Source organism: Nerophis lumbriciformis, linkage group LG16 (assembly GCF_033978685.3).
Source record: "Nerophis lumbriciformis linkage group LG16, RoL_Nlum_v2.1, whole genome shotgun sequence".
Classification (NCBI taxonomy): Eukaryota; Metazoa; Chordata; class Actinopteri; order Syngnathiformes; family Syngnathidae; genus Nerophis; species Nerophis lumbriciformis.
In genome coordinates, this window is record NC_084563.2 from 7,738,621 (window position 1) to 7,759,598 (window position 20,978).

General features: G+C 39.0%; 1 protein-coding gene across 7 annotated transcripts in view; it reads right to left on the reverse strand.

Annotated features, from left to right (window-relative positions):
• Positions 1 to 2,305: 2,305 nt before the first annotated feature.
• The window catches only part of gria2b (glutamate receptor, ionotropic, AMPA 2b), a 130,995-nt gene continuing 112,322 nt past the window's right edge, over positions 2,306 to 20,978 (reverse strand). For 4 of the 7 annotated variants that reach the window (XM_061976576.1, XM_061976579.1, XM_061976575.1 and 1 more), the window contains 2 exons: positions 16,687 to 16,821; positions 2,306 to 8,992 (listed from right to left, as the gene is read on the reverse strand). In XM_061976576.1, the coding sequence (XP_061832560.1) occupies positions 8,828 to 8,992; positions 16,687 to 16,821 (300 nt within the window). In that variant the 3' untranslated portion in view covers positions 2,306 to 8,827. Of the gene's footprint in view, positions 8,993 to 16,572; positions 16,822 to 20,978 lie in introns of all 7 variants that reach the window. The other 3 variants (XM_072914881.1, XM_061976577.2, XM_061976578.1) reach the window with 2 other exon arrangements.

The window sequence follows — 20,978 nt, forward strand, 5'->3', positions numbered from 1 at the left end:
GCAAACGTTACCCAGCTTGCAAAGATTGTAATAAATCCATTAGAAGAAGACAGCCTGCCGCTTCCTTTAACTTGGATACACACATATATTCTAAGAAAGTCATTTCCAGGAGTTATCTCACCCTCTGAGAAGTTTTACTAATGTTTTCCAATGTTGTAAAAATTTCAACATTTCTGTCAACGAAGATTTGCATCAGCCTGCGACACAGTCATTTTGATAATAGGCTAATTTAGCTAATTAGCCACTTACATCATGTGTTGCCATCATTATGACACTTATAGAAGTCTTTTCATTTTTTTGCGGCTCCAGACCGATTACTTTTTTGTATTTGTGGTCCAATATGGCTCCTTCAACATTTTGGGTTGCCGACCACTGGTCTAGACAATAAAATCAATTACAGTCGTTTGTCATGACTTGGTCCTGGGTGTTTGCTTTTCCGGAATGCAACGGAAAGTTGGCTCGGGCAAGACGGGAATGTGAGTACATGATTTATTTAATATATCAAAAAAAAGTACAAACGAAAAGCGCGCACAGTGGCGGAGAACAAACTATGAAACCAAAAGACTACCGTATTTTCCGCACTATTAGCCGCACCTAAAAACCACAAATTTACTCAAAAGCTGACAGTGCGGCTTATAACCCGGTGCGCTTTATATATGGATTAATATTAAGATTCATTTTCATAAAGTTTAGGTCTCGCAACTACGGTAAACAGCCGCCATCTTTTTTCCCCGTAGAAGAGGAAGTGCTTCTTCTTCTACGCAAACAACCGCCAAGGTAAGCACCCGCCCCCATAGAAGAGGAAGCGCTTCTTCTTCTACTGTAAGCAACCACCCGCCCCCGTAGAAGAAGAAGAAGCGCGCGGATATTACGTTTCATTTCCTTTGTGTGTTTACATCTGTAAAGACCACAAAATGGCTCCTACTAAGCGACAGGTTTCCGGTTCATGAAAAGACGCAATCTCTCCATCCGCACACGGACTACTATTTCACAGCAACTGCCTAAAGACTTTCAAGAAAAGCTGGCTACTTTCCGTGCATATTGTAAAAACAAGATAGCTGAAAAAAAGATCCGGCCAGAGAACATTATCAACATGGACGAGGTTCCACTGACTTTTGATATTCCTGTGAACCGCACTGTGGATACAACGGGAGCACGTACGGTGAATATTCGCACCACAGGGAATGAGAAGTCATCCTTCACTGTGGTTCTAGCTTGCCATGCTAATGGCCAGAAACTTCCACCCATGGTGATATTCAAAAGGAAGACCTTGCCAAAAGAGACCTTTCCAGCCGGCGTCATCATAAAAGCTAACTCGAAGGGATGGATGGATGAAGAAAAGATGAGCGAGTGGTTAAGGGAAGTTTACGCGAAGAGGCCGGGTGGCTTTTTTCACGCAGCTCCGTCCATGTTGATATACGACTCCATGCGCGCCCACATCACGCTGGTTTTTAATATATTATTAAAGTTTGACTGACCTATCTGACTGTTTTTTTGACATTCCTTTAGCGCAGTTAGATGCGGCTTATAACACGGGGCGGCTTATAGGTGGACAAAGTTTTGAAATATGCCGTTCATTGAAGGCGCGGCTTATAACCCAGGGCGGCTTATGGTGCGGAAAATACGGTATACCAAAAAAAGGTACAAACGAAAGGCGCACACAGTGGCGGAGAACAAACTATGAAACCAAAAGACTATAGCATTAATAAACAAAAACTTACTTGGCTTGGACAAAAATAGTAGCATGAAGGATGGACATGAAAACAGGTGTCAGGAATGGACAGAGCATAAATGTGAGATGTCACCAGAAAGACAAACTGAAAACAATGAACTTAAACACTACAGACATGAATAACGAAAACAGGTGCGTGACTCAAAACGTGAAACAGGTGCGTGACGTGACAGGTGAAAACTAATGGGTTGCTATGGTGACAAACAAGAGTGCACAACGAGTCCAAACGTGGAACAGGTGAAACTAATGGGTAATCATGGAAACAAGACAAGGGAGTGAAAAGCCAATAACTAAACAAAACATGACTAAAACAAAACATGATCACACAGACATGACATCGTTATTGTTATTCCTGTTAATTGGCTTTAAAGAATTTCTATGAATCACAATGGATTTTGTCATTTTGCCTAATGTCCACTGCTGAGGACTTTGCCTAGATAATCTTTGGCTAGCTTTAAGAATCCCCCCGGGTCCTTAGCCTTTGTGACAAATGGGACGCAAATGTCAGAACATCATCAGAGAGTCACCTTCAAGGCTTTCGGGTCGTTCTACTTCACAAATGAGAGACAATGGTGAGCGCTAACAAGAGATCAGCCATTTTTTATTTAGAAAGAGTCCCAAAAATAAACAAGTTAGCACACATTCCATATACAAAATGTCAGTGAGAATAGCCTGAAGTACGCCATGAAACTTAGAAGCAACTACAGTATATGTATCTATAGTCGGAATACAAAAGAACAACAGCCATAGTAATAATACAGATTCTTACCCCCCCCCCCGGTCCCGACATACAGGGGGCGCTCTTTACAGGTCATAAAAGAGGACTAGAAGTGCTTGTCTGTCGTCGTGTCATCCAAAAGAAAGGAAAACTAACATTTCAATTCATGAAAGTAGCCTTGACACCATCATGGAAGGGGGCTATACATTTTATTTTTTTTTTGTACATTTTTACTTCACCTTTTTATAGAAAATATATGTATATATCCTGTATATATATATTTATTTATATAGATGTCTAACATTATTTTTTGTAGTTCTTTTTTTTTCTTTCCCAAATTCAAATACACCGCACGACTTCTACATTAAAATGTAAACGCGATGTTTTTCCGGCAGTAATGGAGAGAAACGTCGTATCGGCGGCGCCACATGCAAACTGGCGCCGCGTCATTTTGTCAGGTTGGATGCAATAAGAAAAACAAACCTAAACGGAACACAATCGAAGCCAAAAAATGATAACGTGAGCGAGTGTCATAGCCACCGACTGTACATTAGCTTACAAAAAGTGATTTACATTCACTGAAAGGACAGTGATTGACTTTTAAGACTCCGACTGGCACGAGAACTTGTTTGGCACCCTTCACTTATTTGGCCTTTGGTTACCACGGCGACCTTTCCTTGTTTTTGTTTTTTTTTCTTGTTACGTTGTTTTGCATTCATGGTGTGTAAACAGGTTCACTTCATCGAAAGCACAACAAACGACCCTGGTCTTCTGCAGAAAAAACAACACAAACAGCAAAAAGGAGATTTTTCAACAAGGAGAAACAATTCGCCAACTCGAGAAAACCTACGGTAAGGAAGGGATTCTTATGGCTCCGTTCCTGGGTGGGTCTCGTGTGATTTTGCAATGCGGTCCACTGAAAATGATGGAAAGCGCCTCTCTGGTCAAAGTTGGAACTGCCACAAAGCACGTTTTGAGATATCCAACACTCTACTGCCATCTGGCGGCTAAAGTGGATAGTGCACCCCCCCCATTGATTTGTCACGTTTCACGTGCCAGGTAAACCGCGACGAATGGGGCCGAATCCGAATGTCGAGCAAAGATCGACACACGAATAAAATATACAGGAAAAAGAAAAAAAAAATCGGTGGGGAAATATGACACCGTAAAAGCTCTTCTTTCCAGCAACGGTCATGGAAGTTTCTTTTTAAAAGCTCTTTTGTGAAAATACATAAAAATAGTTTTTTTTTTTGAATAAGCATTTTCTTTGATTTTCTTTAAAAAAAAAAAAAAAAAAAAAAAAAAGGGACTATTTCACATTTTAATGCGGATGTGCTTCCTGTTTGGGAGGTGGCGGAACACACACACACGCATACACACACACACACACACACACACACACCCTCACGCACACACACAATTGTCAGTCAAGTCCCCACACAGACAGAAAAACAGACTCACACACACACACGCTTCAAATGAGTTCTGACTTGTCAGTCAAGTCCCCACAAAGACAGAAAAACAGACTCACACACACACGGTTCGAATAAGTTCTGACTTGTCAGTCAAGTCCCCACACAGACAGAAAAACAGACTCACACACACACGCTTCAAATGAGTTCTGACTTGTCAGTCAAGTCCCCACAAAGACAGAAAAACAGACTCACACACACGGTTCGAATGAGTTCTGACTTGTCAGTTAAGTCCCCACAAAGACAGAAAAACAGACTCACACACACACGGTTCGAATGAGTTCTGACTAGTCAATCAAGTCCCCACAAAGATAGAAAAACAGACTCACACACACACGGTTGAAATGAGTTCTGACTTGTCAGTCAAGTCCCCACAAAGACAGAAAAACAGACTCACACACACACGGTTCAAATGAGTTCTGACTTGTCAGTCAAGTCCCCACACAGACAGAAAAACAGACTCACACACACACCGTTCAAATGAGTTCTGACTTGTCAGTCAAGTCCCCACAAAGACAGAAAAACAGACTCACACACACGGTTGGAATGAGTTCTGACTTGTCAGTCAAGTCCCCACAAAGACAGAAAAACAGACTCACACACACGGTTCGAATAAGTTCTGACTTGTCAGTCAAGTCCCCACAAAGACAGAAAAACAGACTCACACACACGGTTGGAATGAGTTCTGACTTGTCAGTCAAGTCCCCACACAGACAGAAAAACAGACTCACACACACACGGTTCGAATAAGTTCTGACTTGTCAGTCAAGTCCCCACAAAGACAGAAAAACAGACTCACACACACACGGTTCAAATGAGTTCTGACTTGTCAGTCAAGTCCCCACACAGACAGAAAAACAGACTCACACACACACAGTTCAAATGAGTTCTGACTTGACAGTCAAGTCCCCACAAAGACAGAAAAACAGACTCACACACACGGTTCGAATAAGTTCTGACTTGTCAGTCAAGTCCCCACAAAGACAGAAAAACAGACTCACACACACACGGTTCAAATGAGTTCTGACTTGTCAGTCAAGTCCCCACAAAGACAGAAAAAGAGACTCACACACACGGTTCGAATAAGTTCTGACTTGTCAGTCAAGTCCCCACACAGACAGAAAAACAGACTCACACACACGGTTCGAATAAGTTCTGACTTGTCAGTGAAGTCCCCACAAAGACAGAAAAACAGACTCACACACACACGGTTGGAATGAGTTCTGACTTGTCAGTCAAGTCCTCACACAGACTCAGACTTACCATGAATTGATTTACGTGGACCCCGACCTTAAACAAGTTGAAAAACTTATTCGGGTGTTACCATTTAGTCAATTGTACGGAATATGTACTGAACTGTGCAATCTACTAATAAAACTTTCAATCAATCAATCAATCAATCAGACAGAAAAACAGACTCACACACATGGTTCGAATGAGTTCTGACTAGTCAGTCAAGTCCCCACAAAGACAGAAAAATAGACTCACACACACACGGTTGAAATGAGTTCTGACTTGTCGGTCAAGTCCCCACAAAGACAGAAATAGAGACTCACACACACGGTAGGAATGAGTTCTGACTAGTCAGTCAAGTCCCCACACAGACAGAAAAACAGACTCACACACACAGGCCCGGCCCTAACCAATCTGGCACCCTAGGCAAGATTTTAGGTGGCGCCCCCCCCACATCGGCAGTGAAGTGTATATACTCACAAGAAACCGAATAGCTTTGTCTTTGACCTTTTTTTTACTTAAAGAAAGCAAATTAACAATCAGAATAGTTAACAAGATAAAAAAAACTATGAATAAATAAATGAATGCAAAAAATAAAAAAATGAATATATGAAATACAATATTTTTTACATACATATTGCTTAATTAACATTAATGATGTGCACTTTAACAACTAGGCTTACAACTATACCTAATATATAAAGGGGTGGAAAAGTGACTATTACCTGCAGGGCAAACATTAGCTAACCAGAAGGCAATAACAATGTAAACAAAAAACACCTGCTTAAAAGATCTAATACAAATGTCCCTGAGGAATGTAAGGTGGGAGTACTGTAATTACCTAACGTTACATTATTATTTTCCATGACAATTTAGCCCCCTCCACAATATTAACCCGACGTTAAAACAGAACTAGCGATTTATTGATTAGCAATTGCCGAATCATGTAACATTAGCTTAATGCTAAAAAGCCAGGTTACTATCACATTCTGTAACAGACAAATAATTTCATGTAGGCTAACGTTACCTACCTGCTACCTCTGTCTTTTTCTCGTTTCTCTTCCTCTTCTTTTCTCTTTTTTTCTTCCCTGGGCACCTGACAGTTTTGGCCGTTTTGACATCTTGTGTTGATTTTTTGATGTGGTGACGTCCAAAAAGAGTCATGATACGGGAAGGGAGGGGGCGCACCGTGCGGGGGGGGGGGGGGCGTAATGTTGTAACAAATAATATTTCTATTATATAGGCTTTACTTTGCATTTTAATTAACGAGGGATTATTTTTTGTATTTAGAAATAATAGTACCGACTTTTTTTTTTTTCTCCAACATTTGTGGCACTGGCGTGGCGCCCCCTGATGGATGGCGCCCTTAGCATTTGCCTATACGGCCTATGCCACTGGCCGGCCCTGCACACACACACGGTTCGAATGAGTTCTGACTAGTCAGTCAAGTCCCCACACAGACAGAAAAACAGACTCACACACACACGGTTCGAACGAGTTCTGACTAGTCAGTCAAGTTTCCACACAGACAGAAAAACAGACTCACACACACACGGATGGAATGAGTTCTGACTAGTGTCGGAGGCAGATATTTACATGTATCCGAATTTTAGTGTTACTTATTTTCTTTCATAGTCATATTTGAAAACAGCTTGTGTTTTCCATTTATTCTCTTTCTGTTTCTCTGCAAGTAAACTGTGTGTGTTAACCTTGAATTCTTTGGAATGTGTTTTGACTAGCATGTGTTTTGACTAGAGAGAGGAGAGAGGGTTTTGGGGTCGGGAAGACAGACCATTTTGGCGGGGGCGATAGAATGTTCTATGCTGGACTGGTCTCAAATGTATATATCTGCAAAGCTTTGAAAATATACAACAAAATACCTATTCTGTCTCTGGTGGTTTTGCAACTCAGCTTTAAGTGTCGTAAAAAGCTTGGGAGCGACTTGTGACTTGAATTCCCTGGGAGGAACAACTAATCCAAAACGCAACACTAGTCAGTCAAGTCCCCACAAAGACAGGAAAACAGACTCACACACACACGGTTGAAATGAGTTCTGACCAGTCAATCAAGTCCCCACAAAGACAGAAAAAGAGACTTACACACACACGTTTCGGATGAGTTCTGACTAGTCAGTCAAGTTTCCACACAGACAGAAAAACAGACTCACACACACACGGATGGAATGAGTTCTGACTAGTGTCGGAGGCTGGTATTTACATATATCCGAATTCTAGTGTTACTTATTTTCTTTCATAGTCATATTTGAAAACAGCTTGTGTTTTCCATTTATTCTCTTTCTGTTTCTCTGCAAGTAAACTGTGTGTGTTAACCTTGAATTCTTTGGAATGTGTTTTGACTAGCATGTGTTTTGACTAGAGAGAGGAGAGAGGGTTTTGGGGTCGGGAAGACAGACCATTTTGGTGGGGGCGATAGAATGTTCTATGCTGGACTGGTCTCAAATGTATATCTGCAAAGCTTTGAAAATATACAACAAAATACCTATTCTGTCTCTGGTGGTTTTTCAACTCAGCTTTAAGTGTCGTAAAAAGCTTGGGAGCGACTTGTGACTTGAATTCCCTGGGAGGAACAACTGGTCCAAAACGCAACACTAGTCAGTCAAGTCCCCACAAAGACAGAAAAACAGACTCACACACACACGGTTGAAATGAGTTCTGACCAGTCAATCAAGTCCCCACAAAGACAGAAAAAGAGACTCACACACACACGGTTCGAATGAGTTCTGACTAGTCAGTCAAGTTTCCACACAGACAGAAAAACAGACTCACACACACACGGATGGAATGAGTTCTGACTAGTGTCGGAGGCAGATATTTACATATATCCGAATTTTAGTCTTACTTATTTTCTTTCATAGTCATATTTGAAAACAGCTTGTGTTTTCCATTTATTCTCTTTCTGTTTCTCTGCAAGTAAACTGTGTGTGTTAACCTTGAATTCTTTGGAATGTGTTTTGACTAGCATGTGTTTTGACTAGAGAGAGGAGAGAGGGTTTTGGGGTCGGGAAGACAGACCATTTTGGCGGGGGCGATAGAATGTTCTATGCTGGACTGGTCTCAAATGTATATATCTGCAAAGCTTTGAAAATATACAACAAAATACCTATTCTGTCTCTGGTGGTTTTTCAACTCAGCTTTAAGTGTCGTAAAAAGCTTGGGAGCGACTTGTGACTTGAATTCCCTGGGAGGAACAACTGGTCCAAAACGCAACACTAGTCAGTCAAGTCCCCACAAAGACAGGAAAACAGACTCACACACAGGGTTGAAATGAGTTCTGACCAGTCAATCAAGTCCCCACAAAGACAGAAAAAGAGACTTACACACACACGTTTCGGATGAGTTCTGACTAGTCAGTCAAGTCCCCACAAAGACGGTAACACGCACTCACACACACACACACAATAAGTGATATCCTAGGATCACCGAGAGAGCCATTTTCTTCTTGGTGTTGTAAAAATATGAAGAATGACGCATGGAGGCTAGAACTTTGCGATGGACATCACTCCTGTGTCCCCTCGGGGTTAACAAAAAAAAAAAGTTCCGTGACAGAAGCGAGCGACGGAGGAAGGAACCAGCGAGCCAAAAAGCGGAAAAAGAGGAGACCAGAAGCGCTCTTTTTGAAACCATGGTAAGGCACTCAGAAGTCTGTCAGGGATCAGGACAGATCTGTCAGGCTGACGTTGAGTCCCATGTCGGGTCTCACGTATGGGACGGCGTGGACAGCTTTAGGAAACTCCGGAGTCATCACCCGACCGTTCTCCCCGGTGCTCCCGGTGACGGAAAGTCTCGCTTTGTTCCTCATGGCGTCCCCGAAGGTCATCTGCGGACGGATGGCGGACATTTAGGACGGTCTTTCCCCGCATCCGTAAGCGTGAAAGGTAATATTTATATATGGATAAAAGATGTATGGCGATGCCGGATGGGAACCAAAGGTGACGAGCGCGTGGTTACGTGTCGGATGGTGGCACCATGTGCAAGCATTGCTGCTGAGATGTATGTGGACTAAGACAGGCATCAACACTCATACATGGACATGGTACCAAAAAAAAAATGGCACGGGAACTTAAATGGACACACAAGATACCGAGGAGTGTCGAGGCCACGACCCTCGAGAAAAAAACATTCGGAGCTCCGGTTCTTTGAGCAAATTTGCTACGGACAAAAATGAAAGGAACAAAGTTGATCGACTACAACAGGGGTGTCAAAGTCAATCATTAATGATCTACGGTCTGTCAGGCTTGCCCCTGACAGTTTGGTTGTGTTTTAGTTTTTCCTCTGTGTGTGTGTGTAGTATTTCCTGTCAGCGCTCTTGTTTTGGTTCTGTTTCCTGTTTCTCCCTGAGTGCTGTGTCCCCTCAGCTGGGGCTGATTGGCACCTGGCTACACCTGGTGTCAATCAGCCAGCTGCTATTTATACCTGCCCTACCCTCCAGTCACTGCTGGATTATTGATTGTCATTGCCAATGTCATTACTACCTGTCTTAATACTTGTTGTAGCTCTGTCTACTTTTGTTTCACTCTGCTCATGTCCTAGTTCCTTCGTGTCACAGTAAGTGCTTTTGTTTCTTGTCCACTGTTAGCCTCTGTGCTATTTTAGTTCATAGCCAAGTTTGTTCTCCGCCTTGTGCGCGCCTTTTGTTGTTACCCTTTTGTTTGTCGTTTTGCCATAGTGTTTAATTAAATCATGTTTTCTCGCACAATGCCTTCCGCCTTCTCTGCATCCTGGGGTTCGGCACCTACAAACTCTGACACGGTCTATGATATTTGATTAGTATTACAGCCGTCTTTTGCTGTTTTGCACACACCAATACTCCTTTACTGTTGGTCCCACAGTACATTTTTGGGGGTCCCACTTTTTTGTAAGCGTTTTGAAAACAAATGATAAATGTATGCATTATACTGTTATATCTCACATTCTATATAGTTTTTATCTTTTAAAGGGGAACATTATCACAATTTCAGAAGGGTTAAAACCATTAAAAATCAGTTCCCAGTGGCTTATTTTATTTTTCGAAGTTTTTAAAAATTTTTTACCCATCACGCAATATCCCTAAAAAAAGCTTAAAAGTGCCTGATTTTAACCACCCGTCAATTTTCCTGTGACGTCACACAGTGATGCCGATACAAACAAACATGGCGGATAGAACAGCAAATTATAGTGACATTAGCTCGGATTCAGACTCGGATTTCAGCGGCTTAAGTGATTCAACAGATTACGCATGTATTGAAACGGATGATTGTAGTGTGGAGGCAGGTAGTGAAAACGAAATACAACTTTAACACTCTTACTAATATTGCGCCACACTTTGAACCAAAACCAAACAAGAATGACAAACACATTTCGGGAGGACATCTGCACCTTAACACAACATAAACACAACAGAACAAACACCCAGAATCCATGCAGCCCTGACTCTTCCGGGCTACATTATACACTCCTGCTACCACCAACCCCCCCACCCCCCCCCCCTCTCTCTCTCTCTGTGCGTCGTTGAGGTGGGCGGGGTTTGGTAGCGGGGGTGTATAATGTATCCCGGAAGAGTTAGGGCTGCATGGGATTCTGGGTGTTTGTCCTGTTGTGTTTATGTTGTGTTACGGTGCAGATGTTCTCCCAAAATTTTTTGTCATTCTTGTTTGGTGTGGGTTCACAGTGTGGCGCATTATTAGTAAGAGTGTTAAAGTTTGTTTTTTTTAATACCGCCACCGTCAGTGTGACCTGTGTGGTTGTTGAACAAGTATGCCTTGCTGTTACCTTAGTGAGCAAGCGGAAGCCCCATACAACATGTGTCTGAACAGGCACACTGGCTATAGTGGGTGCTATATGCTGTACCATCACGGCACGCATGACGCTGACAAGCGCCATTCATTCAAAACCTGCGTGCCGCACCAGCTTTTAAATTCCACATAAAGGTGTGGGCAGCGTGTCTAAGACCCCTGGTTATACATAGCACAAAGCAAAAAAAAAAACTTAGTATGCACTGTTATTACATTTAAAATTTGAAAAATTTTTTGCGGCTCCCATTGTTTTCTATAATTTGTGAAACTGGTCAAAATGGCTCTTTGACTGGTAAAGGTTGCCGACCCCTGAACTAGGTTTACAGCATATGAAATACATTTGGCAACAACATGCACTTTGAGAGTGCAGACAGCCCAGTTTTCATCAATTAATATATTCTGTAGACATACCCTCATCCGCGCTCTTTTCCTGTAAGCTGAAAAGTCCAGTTTTGGAGTTGATGTCAGCAGGCCAGGGAAGCTAGGGTCGATAGCTCGCTCGTCTGCGGGAACAAACTGCCGCCATTGCTTGCCGTGCTACCGAGGTCCTTTGTCCCTGAATTGCTCACACACTCCGGCAGATTCAATGGGGGTCTGGCGGCAGATTTCTTTGACTTTATCGTTGGAAATGCATCTGCTTTGAGTGTCGCAGGATATCCACACATTCTTGCCATCTCTGTCGTAGCATAGCTTTCGTCGGTAAAGTGTGCGGAACAAAACGTCCAATTTCTTGCCACTTTCGCATCTTTGGGCCACTGGTGCAACTTGAATCCGGTACCTGTTGGTGTTGTTACACCCTCCGACAACACACCGACGAGGCATGATGTCTCCAAGGTACGGAAAACAGTCGAAAAAACGGAAAATAACAGAGCTGATTTGACTCGGTGTTTGTAATGTGTTTGAGAGCGAATAATAGAAAGGCGTTTAATTCGCCAAAATTCACCCATTTAGAGTTCGGAAATCGGTTCAAAAAATATATAGTCTTTTTTCTGCAACATCAAGGTATATATTGACGCTTACATAGGTCTGGTGATCATGTTCCCCTTTAACCTTTTTGAACAAGTCGTGCATGCTTTTATTTCAAGTGGCCTGGACTACTGCAATGCACTTTATTCTGGCATTAGCCAAAAAAACTCTCTTCTCCCGGTTGCAGTTAGTCCAGAACGCGGCAGCACGACTTTTAACAGAGGCCAGGAAAAGTGAGCATATAACCCCAATTCTTCAGAGTTTGCACTGGCTCCCTGTTCATTTTAGAATTGATTTTAAAACCTTGCTGTTTGTTTTTAAAGCTTTACCTGGACTGGCACCTCAGTTAATCTCGGACCTCATCCAAATTTACAATCCTGCGCGCGCTCTGAGGTCCGAGAGCCAGCTCCAGCTCGTGGTGCCCAAGACCAGACTTAAAACCAGGGGAGACAGGGCCTTCTCTGTGGTCGGCCCTAAGCTCTGGAACACTCTGACCCTCCATGTTCAGTGTTTTAAGTCTCGTCTTAAGACCCACTTTTATTCTTTGGCTTTTAACACTACGTGAGTTGTGTGGTCCTCTGTTGTCCTCTGTGTTTTTAAAATGTTGATTTCTATTTACTGTTTTAATTGGTTTTACCCTTTAAAATCGTTTTTAATCATATTTATTTTATATTGGTTTTTATTTTTTGTTTTTATTCAGTCATTGGTGGAGCTAAGGATAATATTTGAATATTGTTTTTAATATTGTTGTGCAGCACTTTGGAAACATTTTGTTGTTTAAATGTGCTATACAAATAAAGTGGATTGCATTGAATTGATATATTGTGTTTTGGATAAAGGTTGTCATAAATGTTACTTAATTCATTAAAAAAAAGAATACAAAATAAAACAAATGTTTATACTTATGTAAATGTATTCAGTTGTGAACATTCACTTTCTTCTTTCCTTCATGGATCTAAACTTTCCCGCCTGCTGGTTATTTTTTTTTCTATATTTGTATTGTAATATTTTCAGAATGTGTTTGTTCTATTTTTGGCCGAATTAAGACAAAAAAAACCCCATCTGAAATTGTCTTTATTCTTAAGTTATCATGCCATGATTTTAATAGTCTCAGAATGTCCTCCAGCCGAGCTAAAATGAGTTTGACACCCCTGGACTACAAGAACAAAGACTTCCGAACGTGAAAAATAACGATATTCAAGATGTAACTTAAGGGAAAAGTTGTAACGTCGAAATTTAATGAAAAAAAAAACCCCAATACGAGTAGGTATTTTTTGAGCATGAACATTAAATTTATCGGATGCAACTTCTTAATATTACAAAATAAACATATTTTGTGGTACGATGACATCTCTATTCCAGCAATAATGTAGTGTACTATAATCTCCACCTTAACATTCAGCTTGCAGTCATGAAATTGCAACTTAATGGATTCAATTTCTTAACAATACAAACATTTTTTAATCATTTTTATAGTAAAATGACATCTTTAGTCTCGCAATAGTGTACTGTAGTCCCTGCATCACATTTAGCTCATTCAATGTCATAAAAAAAGATAACAGTTTCAAATGTGTATATTTTGAGTCCTGCTGTTGTAAGCTTAAATTGTTAGTTGACAACGTCGTAATATTTAAACTTTTTTCTTTTAAATATTCAGAATAATTTTTTATCAGAAAATAACACCATTTATTTGATACTCTATTCTCATAAAATCACAGTGTTATTTTTGTGAAATCACAATCAAATACTATAAATAATGGATTTCCCATCATGAAACTATATTATGACTCCATCATTCTCTAATGGAAAATGTTTTTTAATTCCCATAAAATCACAACCCTGTTTTTTGTAAAATGACTGAATGATTGAATATTATAAAAATATTTGTTCCGTCAGGAAATTACACTACAGTATAATTACATATTTTCTAATAGAAACTTCCACGAGTCTAAACATATAACAACTTTATTTTGTAAAATTAAAAATTAATTTTTATTTGTATTTTATTTTACATAAAATAAAATAAAATAAAAATAAAATAAAATGTTTTTCCATTATGAAAAAACGGTATGACTTATCGCACATTAACATTTTTTTTTCCAATTAGAAAATGTAACTTAGTTGTCATATCACAACTTTATTTTGTAACATTTCAATAAAATACAAAAAAAATATTTTTCCATTATGAAATTACGACTTGTCTCACAATATGATTTTTTTCTAATGGAAAATTTGACTTACTCCTTGTGATATCACAACTGCATTTTTCTAAAATGATGAATAAATACTATTAAAACAATTTTTCCATCATGAAACTATAGTGTGATCAGAATCACAACTTTAACTTTTTTTTCCCCTCAATAGAACACTTTACTTTATATTCCTAATATCCCAACTGTATTCTTGTAAAATTACAATTGAATACGATAAAAAAAAATTAAAAAAAATTCCATCATGAAACTACAGTACGACTTCTCTCACATTATGATTTTTTCCTAATACAAAATTTCACCTAATTCTCGGACAATCGCAACATTATTTTTGTGAAAATACGATTACTTTTTTTAATTTTCCCGAGGGAACTTTCCTGAAGGACTCTAAAGTACAATCTATCTATTTACAAAAAAAAACCAACAGTTTTCCCAAGATTAAATATGCTAAAATATTTTTTCAACATGAATCTACAGTATGACTTATCTCACTCTACGATTTTTTTCATAAAAGCACAACTTTATTTTTGTCAAATTCCAATTAAATTAGATTAAAAAATGTTTCCTTTATTGAACAATGACGAGTCCCACAATTACGATTTTTCTCTAATAGGAAATTTTTCTTACTTTTGATAACATGACACCTTTATTTTTTGAAATTACAATTAAAAATGTAAGTTTTTCCGTCATGAAATTACGATACGATTTGTCTCAAAATTACGATGTTTTCTTAACGGGACATTTTTTTTCATTCTTGTAATAGCACAACTTTTTTTTTGGTAAAATTACAGTGAAATGCAATAATAATAATAATTAAAACAATTATTAAACTATAACTTGGTCTGCAGTTACGATTTTTCTCAAATAGAAAATTTAACTTAATTTTGGTATTATCATAACTTTATTTTTGTAAAATTCCCATGAACCCCCCCCACCCCAAAAAATATATTGTTTTTACATCACATTTTTTCTCACAATTATGATTTTGTTCAAATATAACCTTTATTTTAATTCCCATAATATCACAACATTATTTTGTGTTTATACATATAGAGAAAGAGACAAACACATATAAAATGCAGATTAAATGCTATTAAAAATTCCCCCCCCCAAAAAACCCCCAATATATATATATTGTTTTTACATCATCACACTACTGTACGACTTTTCTCAAAATTTACGATTTAATTTTACAACATTTTTTTGTGTATATATGTATATACATATATTTAATCTGAATTATATCTATCTATATATATATATATATATATATATATATATATATATATATATATATATATATACGTTAGGTCAGGAAAAGACACAGAGGCTATTTCATCCCTACAAGCCTGTTTCGCAGGTTTCCCTGCTCTTCAGGGGATTTCCTAACGTATATTCCGCTCTACCCCAGTATTGAGCACTGTATAATGGATAAACCACAGTAACCTCGGCTATTTATATATATATTTATTTTTTATTTTTTTTATTTTTTTTTCATGATGAAAAAGCATTTTTAATAGAATTTAATCTGAATGAGATATATATATATATATATATATATATATATATATATATATATATATATATATATATATATATATATATATATATATATCTCATTCAGATTAAATTCTATTATATATATATATATATATATATATATATATATCTCATTCAGATTAAATTCTATTAAAAATGCTTTTTCATCATGAAAAAAAAAAAAAATAAAAAAAAAATAAATATATATATAAATAGTCGAGGTTACTGTGGTTTATCCATTATACAGTGCTCAATACTGGGGTAGAGCGGAATATACGTTAGGAAATCCCCTGAAGAGCAGGGAAACCTGCGAAACAGGCTTGTAGGGATGAAATAGCCTCTGTGTCTTTTCCTGACCTAACGTATATATATATATATATATACATACAATTCAGATAAAATACTATTAAAAATGCTTTTTCATCATGAAACTACAGTATAACTTTTCTCACAATTACGCTTTTTCTAATATAAAAGTTCACTTGATTCTAAAAATCTCACAAATGTATTTTGTCAAATTCTGCTTAAAAAAAAAAATAAAAAAAATAACGAAACTCAAATTTTGATTAAAAAACATTAAAAAAAATCTCACTAAATTATTTTTGATTCCTTGTAATATTGCATCTTTATCTTTAGTCATTTTTTCATCCAGTTAGACTTTTTGCCAACATTATTCCCCAAATTTCCAACCGGCGCGAGCAGGTTTTTCCTGCGGAGCGTGGCGCTAACACCCCTCGGCGCAAAGGCAGTCGTTATGCGTGAACAAAAGGGTTGATATGTCTTTCTCTCAGTAAATCATAAGTCATCGATCCCTCGGCCAACCTCGTCATTCACTAACACTGAAGGATGGAACGGATGGAGCCAAAAAAAGCGTGCAGTTTGGGGGAATTTATGAAAACCTTGTTCCCTACCCCCTAAATTTTTACACTTTCGATCCCATAAACGTTGTACCCTTCCTTATAAGTGGCAAAATTCTGTGAATTCTGCGAGGAAGTTGGGTTAATAGTCTGTGCATTCTTTGCCACCTTCATTCGTTTGGCCTCGGCTCGGGACTTGTAACAGAACTCGATCAAGGCCACCAGCATGGCCAAGCCGAGTCCTCCGACCAGAATGTAGAAGACCCCAGCCACGTTGCTCAGGCTGAGGGCGCTCGTCTTCTCCTGCGGGGGGCGCACACGACACAGCGGTCAAAAGGGGGGGGGGGAGGGGCGAGGGGGGGCGGAGAGATGGGCGACAACGATGTGCATGAACACGACAACGGAAAAAAACGACCAAAAACAAAACACATACACAACAGAAATGCACAAAAATAATGCACCGCTACATGTCATCACTTAATGTTTTTTTTTTTTTTTTTTTCAATAAAAAGACAAGAATAACAAGACAGAAATGTGATTTATCACTTGGGGTCAATTCAAAGCACTACAGTGGAACCCGTTTGTGTCGACACAAGCGGAACTGGAACTAACCGCCCCAAAGTAAAAAGGCAATCTTAAAATATTATTGAAAAATGTTTTAATTTTTTATTTGGATACTTGCGTTTTCTCACACATGCTTTTCACAAGCTAGTCCGTTTGTCCCGATGCGAAAACCGATTTTGGAGCATTGAGTTGTGGCCAATACCGATATCAGCAGGAATCACACATACTTTTATCGTTTTGCCGTGTGGAATGTTAGGCTATGTCTCCACTAAGTCGTTTAACGCCTTAAATCAGGGGTGCTCACACTTTGTCTGCAGGCGAGCTACTTTTCAATTGATCAAGTCGTGGGGATCTACCTCATTCATATATATAATTTATATTTACTTATTTATGAAATATATGTTTTTGTTAACAAGTTAAAGGTGTTTAATGATAATGCAAGCATGTTTAACACATATACCGTATTTTCCGCACTATAAGGCGCACCTAAAAACCACACATTTTCTCAAAAGCTGACAGTGCGCCTTATAACCCGGTGCGCTTTATATATGGATAAATATTAAGATTCATTTTCATAAAGTTTCGGTCTCGCAACTTCGGTAAACAGCCGCCATCTTTTTTCCCGGTAGAACAGGAAGCGCTTCTTCTTCTACGCAAGCAACCGCCAAGGTAAGCACCCGCCCCCATAGAACAGGAAGCGCTTCTTCTTCTACTGTAAGCAACCACCCGCCCGCGTAGAAGAAGAAAAAGCGCGCGGATATCACCGTACGTTTCATTTCCTTTGTGTGTTTACATCTGTAAAGACCACAAAATGGCTCCTACTAAGCGACAGGTATCCGGTTCATGAAAAGACGCAATCTCTCCATCCGCACACGGATTACTATTTCACAGCAACTGATATTCCTGTGAACCGCACTGTGGATACAACGGGAGCACGTACGGTGAATATTCGCACCACAGGGAATGAGAAGTCATCCTTCACTGTGGTTCTAGCTTGCCATGCTAATGGCCAGAAACTTCCACCCATGGTGATATTCAAAAGGAAGACCTTGCCAAAAGAGACCTTTCCAGCCGGCGTCATCATAAAAGCTAACTCGAAGGGATGGGTGAAGAAAAGATGAGCGAGTGGTTAAGGTAAGTTTAAGTTTACGCGAAGAGGCCGGGTGGCTTTTTTCACGCAGCTCTGTCCATGTTGATATACGTATGTTTGTGATTGCACATTTGCGTACATTTTGGGAGTGAACAGAGTTGTTAAAACGCTGGTTTTTAATACATTATTAAAGTTTGACTGACCTATCTGACTGTTTTTTTGACATTCCTTTAGCGCAGTTAGATGCGGCTTACAACACGGGGCGGCTTATAGGTGGACAAAGTTTTGAAATATTCCGTTCATTGAAGGCGCGGCTTATAACCCAGGGCGCCTTATGGTGCGGAAAATACGGTTAATATTGTTAATACATTAAAGGTGTTTAATGATAATACAAGTATGTTTAATACATATAGTTAATATTGTTAACAAGTTAAAGGTGTTTAAAGATAATGCAAGCATGTTTAACACAAATAGTTAATATTGTTAACAAGTTAAAGGTGATTAAAGATAAAACAAGCATGTTTAACACATATAGTTAATATTGTTAACAACTTAAAGGTGGTTAAAGATAATACAAGCATGTTTAACACATATAGATTCCTTTCTTTCATGAAGACAAGAATATAAGTTGGTGTATTACCTGATTCTGATGACTTGCATTGATTGGAATCAGACAGTGGTGATGATAACGTCCGCATTTTCGAATGGAGGAGAAAAAAAGTCCTCCTTTCTGTCCAATACCACATGAAAGTGGTTGGTTTTTGGCATCTTATTTGTCCAGCTTCCGTACTCCTTTGTATACACTTTACAAGAAATACATTGTCGGCAAACTCCGTAGCTTGCTAGCTTGTGCACGCCAGCTTTCTGAGACTCTTATTTTGTTAGCACAACTGTGCAACTGTGCAGTCTGTCTTTGGAGTTTTGACGACAGGTACGGCGCCAGAGTCTGTTGAAATAAAAGTGTTTCTCGCCTTCCAGTCGGTAATTTTAATGAGCTGGCAGCAGCCAGCGTCATCTCAGAAGACCCTCGGGTGCCGTGAATGTCAATCAAGTGACGAAAGTGACGTCATGGTGAAGATTTATGATCGCTCATTTTTAGGACTATTTATTTAATGCCTGGCTGGTGATCGACTGACACACCCTCCGAGATCGACCGGTAGATCGCGATCAACGTAATGAGCACCCCTGTCTTAAATGATTAATTATTTAGCCTAAGCCCCGTTTCAGCCACACTAAACCAGCGTTTAAGGTCCCCCTCCTCGGACAATTTTTTACACGGGTAAGTGCGCCGTGTATATCTCGAATCTCCGGCTCTTAGCTTTATATGGACTCATTGATCGTTTACAAACCGAGTTCGGAGAGGAAGTGACGTCCAGAAAGACCGCGCCCCACACAGGAAGTGACGTCAGAAAGAACGCCCCACAGTCAGCTTCATAATAAAGCGGTTTCGTAACTCGGAGCTAACCACTGGAAATATGGAGGCGAGTCATCCAGACATGCCCGTGTTTCTCCTTCTTCTACATGTGGAAATCACACATGAATACCTTAACCCTGTAACACCACTTGTTGTAAAGTTACAACGTTACCTTTAACCATCCTAAAAAACAATCCGTTATATGTATATATATATATACATATATCAATCAATCAATCAATCTTTATTTATATAGCCCTAAATCACAAGTGTCTCAAAGGGCTGCACAAGCCACAACGACATCCTCGGTACAAAGCCCACATACGGGCAAGGAAAAACTCACCCCAGTGGGACGTCGATGTGAATGACTATGAGAAACCTTGGAGAGGACCGCATATGTGGGTAACCCCCCCCTCTAGGGGGGGGGTTACCCACATATGCGGTATATATATATATATATATATATATATATATATATATATATATATATATATATATATATATATATTTTTTTTTTTACCACATTTACATAGTCATTGGGTCCTATTGTTCATTCTCACAAGGCTATTGGATCGTAAATTTATTTATAAGTCATGCCTTCTGGCCATGAACTCACACAACCTCTCAAGGTTTCCTTCGAACAACATCTATTTGTTTCATTGGACTGGATTCATCAGATTCAAGTAAGTAAAATGTATTTTATATATTTGTTTGGTTGTTATTGCAATGTCTAGAGCATGTACATATGTAGTTATTGTGGAACAGATGCATCAAATTTCATTTAGAGCTTGTTATATAATTGTTGCAATTATACAACACTGGGTGAATGTGGTAGTAAAAATAGCTGGCTTGTTGCAGTGGGTTCAAACATCACTGCCTGAAGTATTTTCTCTATACATGGATAGTATACATTCTACCCTTGTGTTGTGTGCAAATGCCTCCTACAACAACATCTAAAAAGGTCAAAACATTTTTTTTTAGGTTTTTCTATATTTGGGTCTTACAGGGTTAAGAGAAAGCCATTGCAGCTATTCGGGATACAACACTTCCCAGACGGCAAGAGAACTTTGTTTAATGCATGTAAATCTAGAATTACACTTTAGAAAATTATATTTGTGTCGATATTTGTGGGTGTTTGGATTTATGTCATTTCCTACACTGCAAAAAGTCAGTGTTCAAAAAACAAGAAAACATAATACAAAAATGAGGGGTATTTTAGTTGAATTTAGCAAAATTATCTGCCAATAGAACAAGAAAATTTGGCTTGTCAAGACTTTCCAAAACAAGTAAAATTAGCTAACCTCAATGAGCGCAAAAATACCTTAAAATAAGTATATTCTCACTAATAACAAGTGCACTTTTCTTGGTAGGAAAAAAAAAAAGACCTTTTTG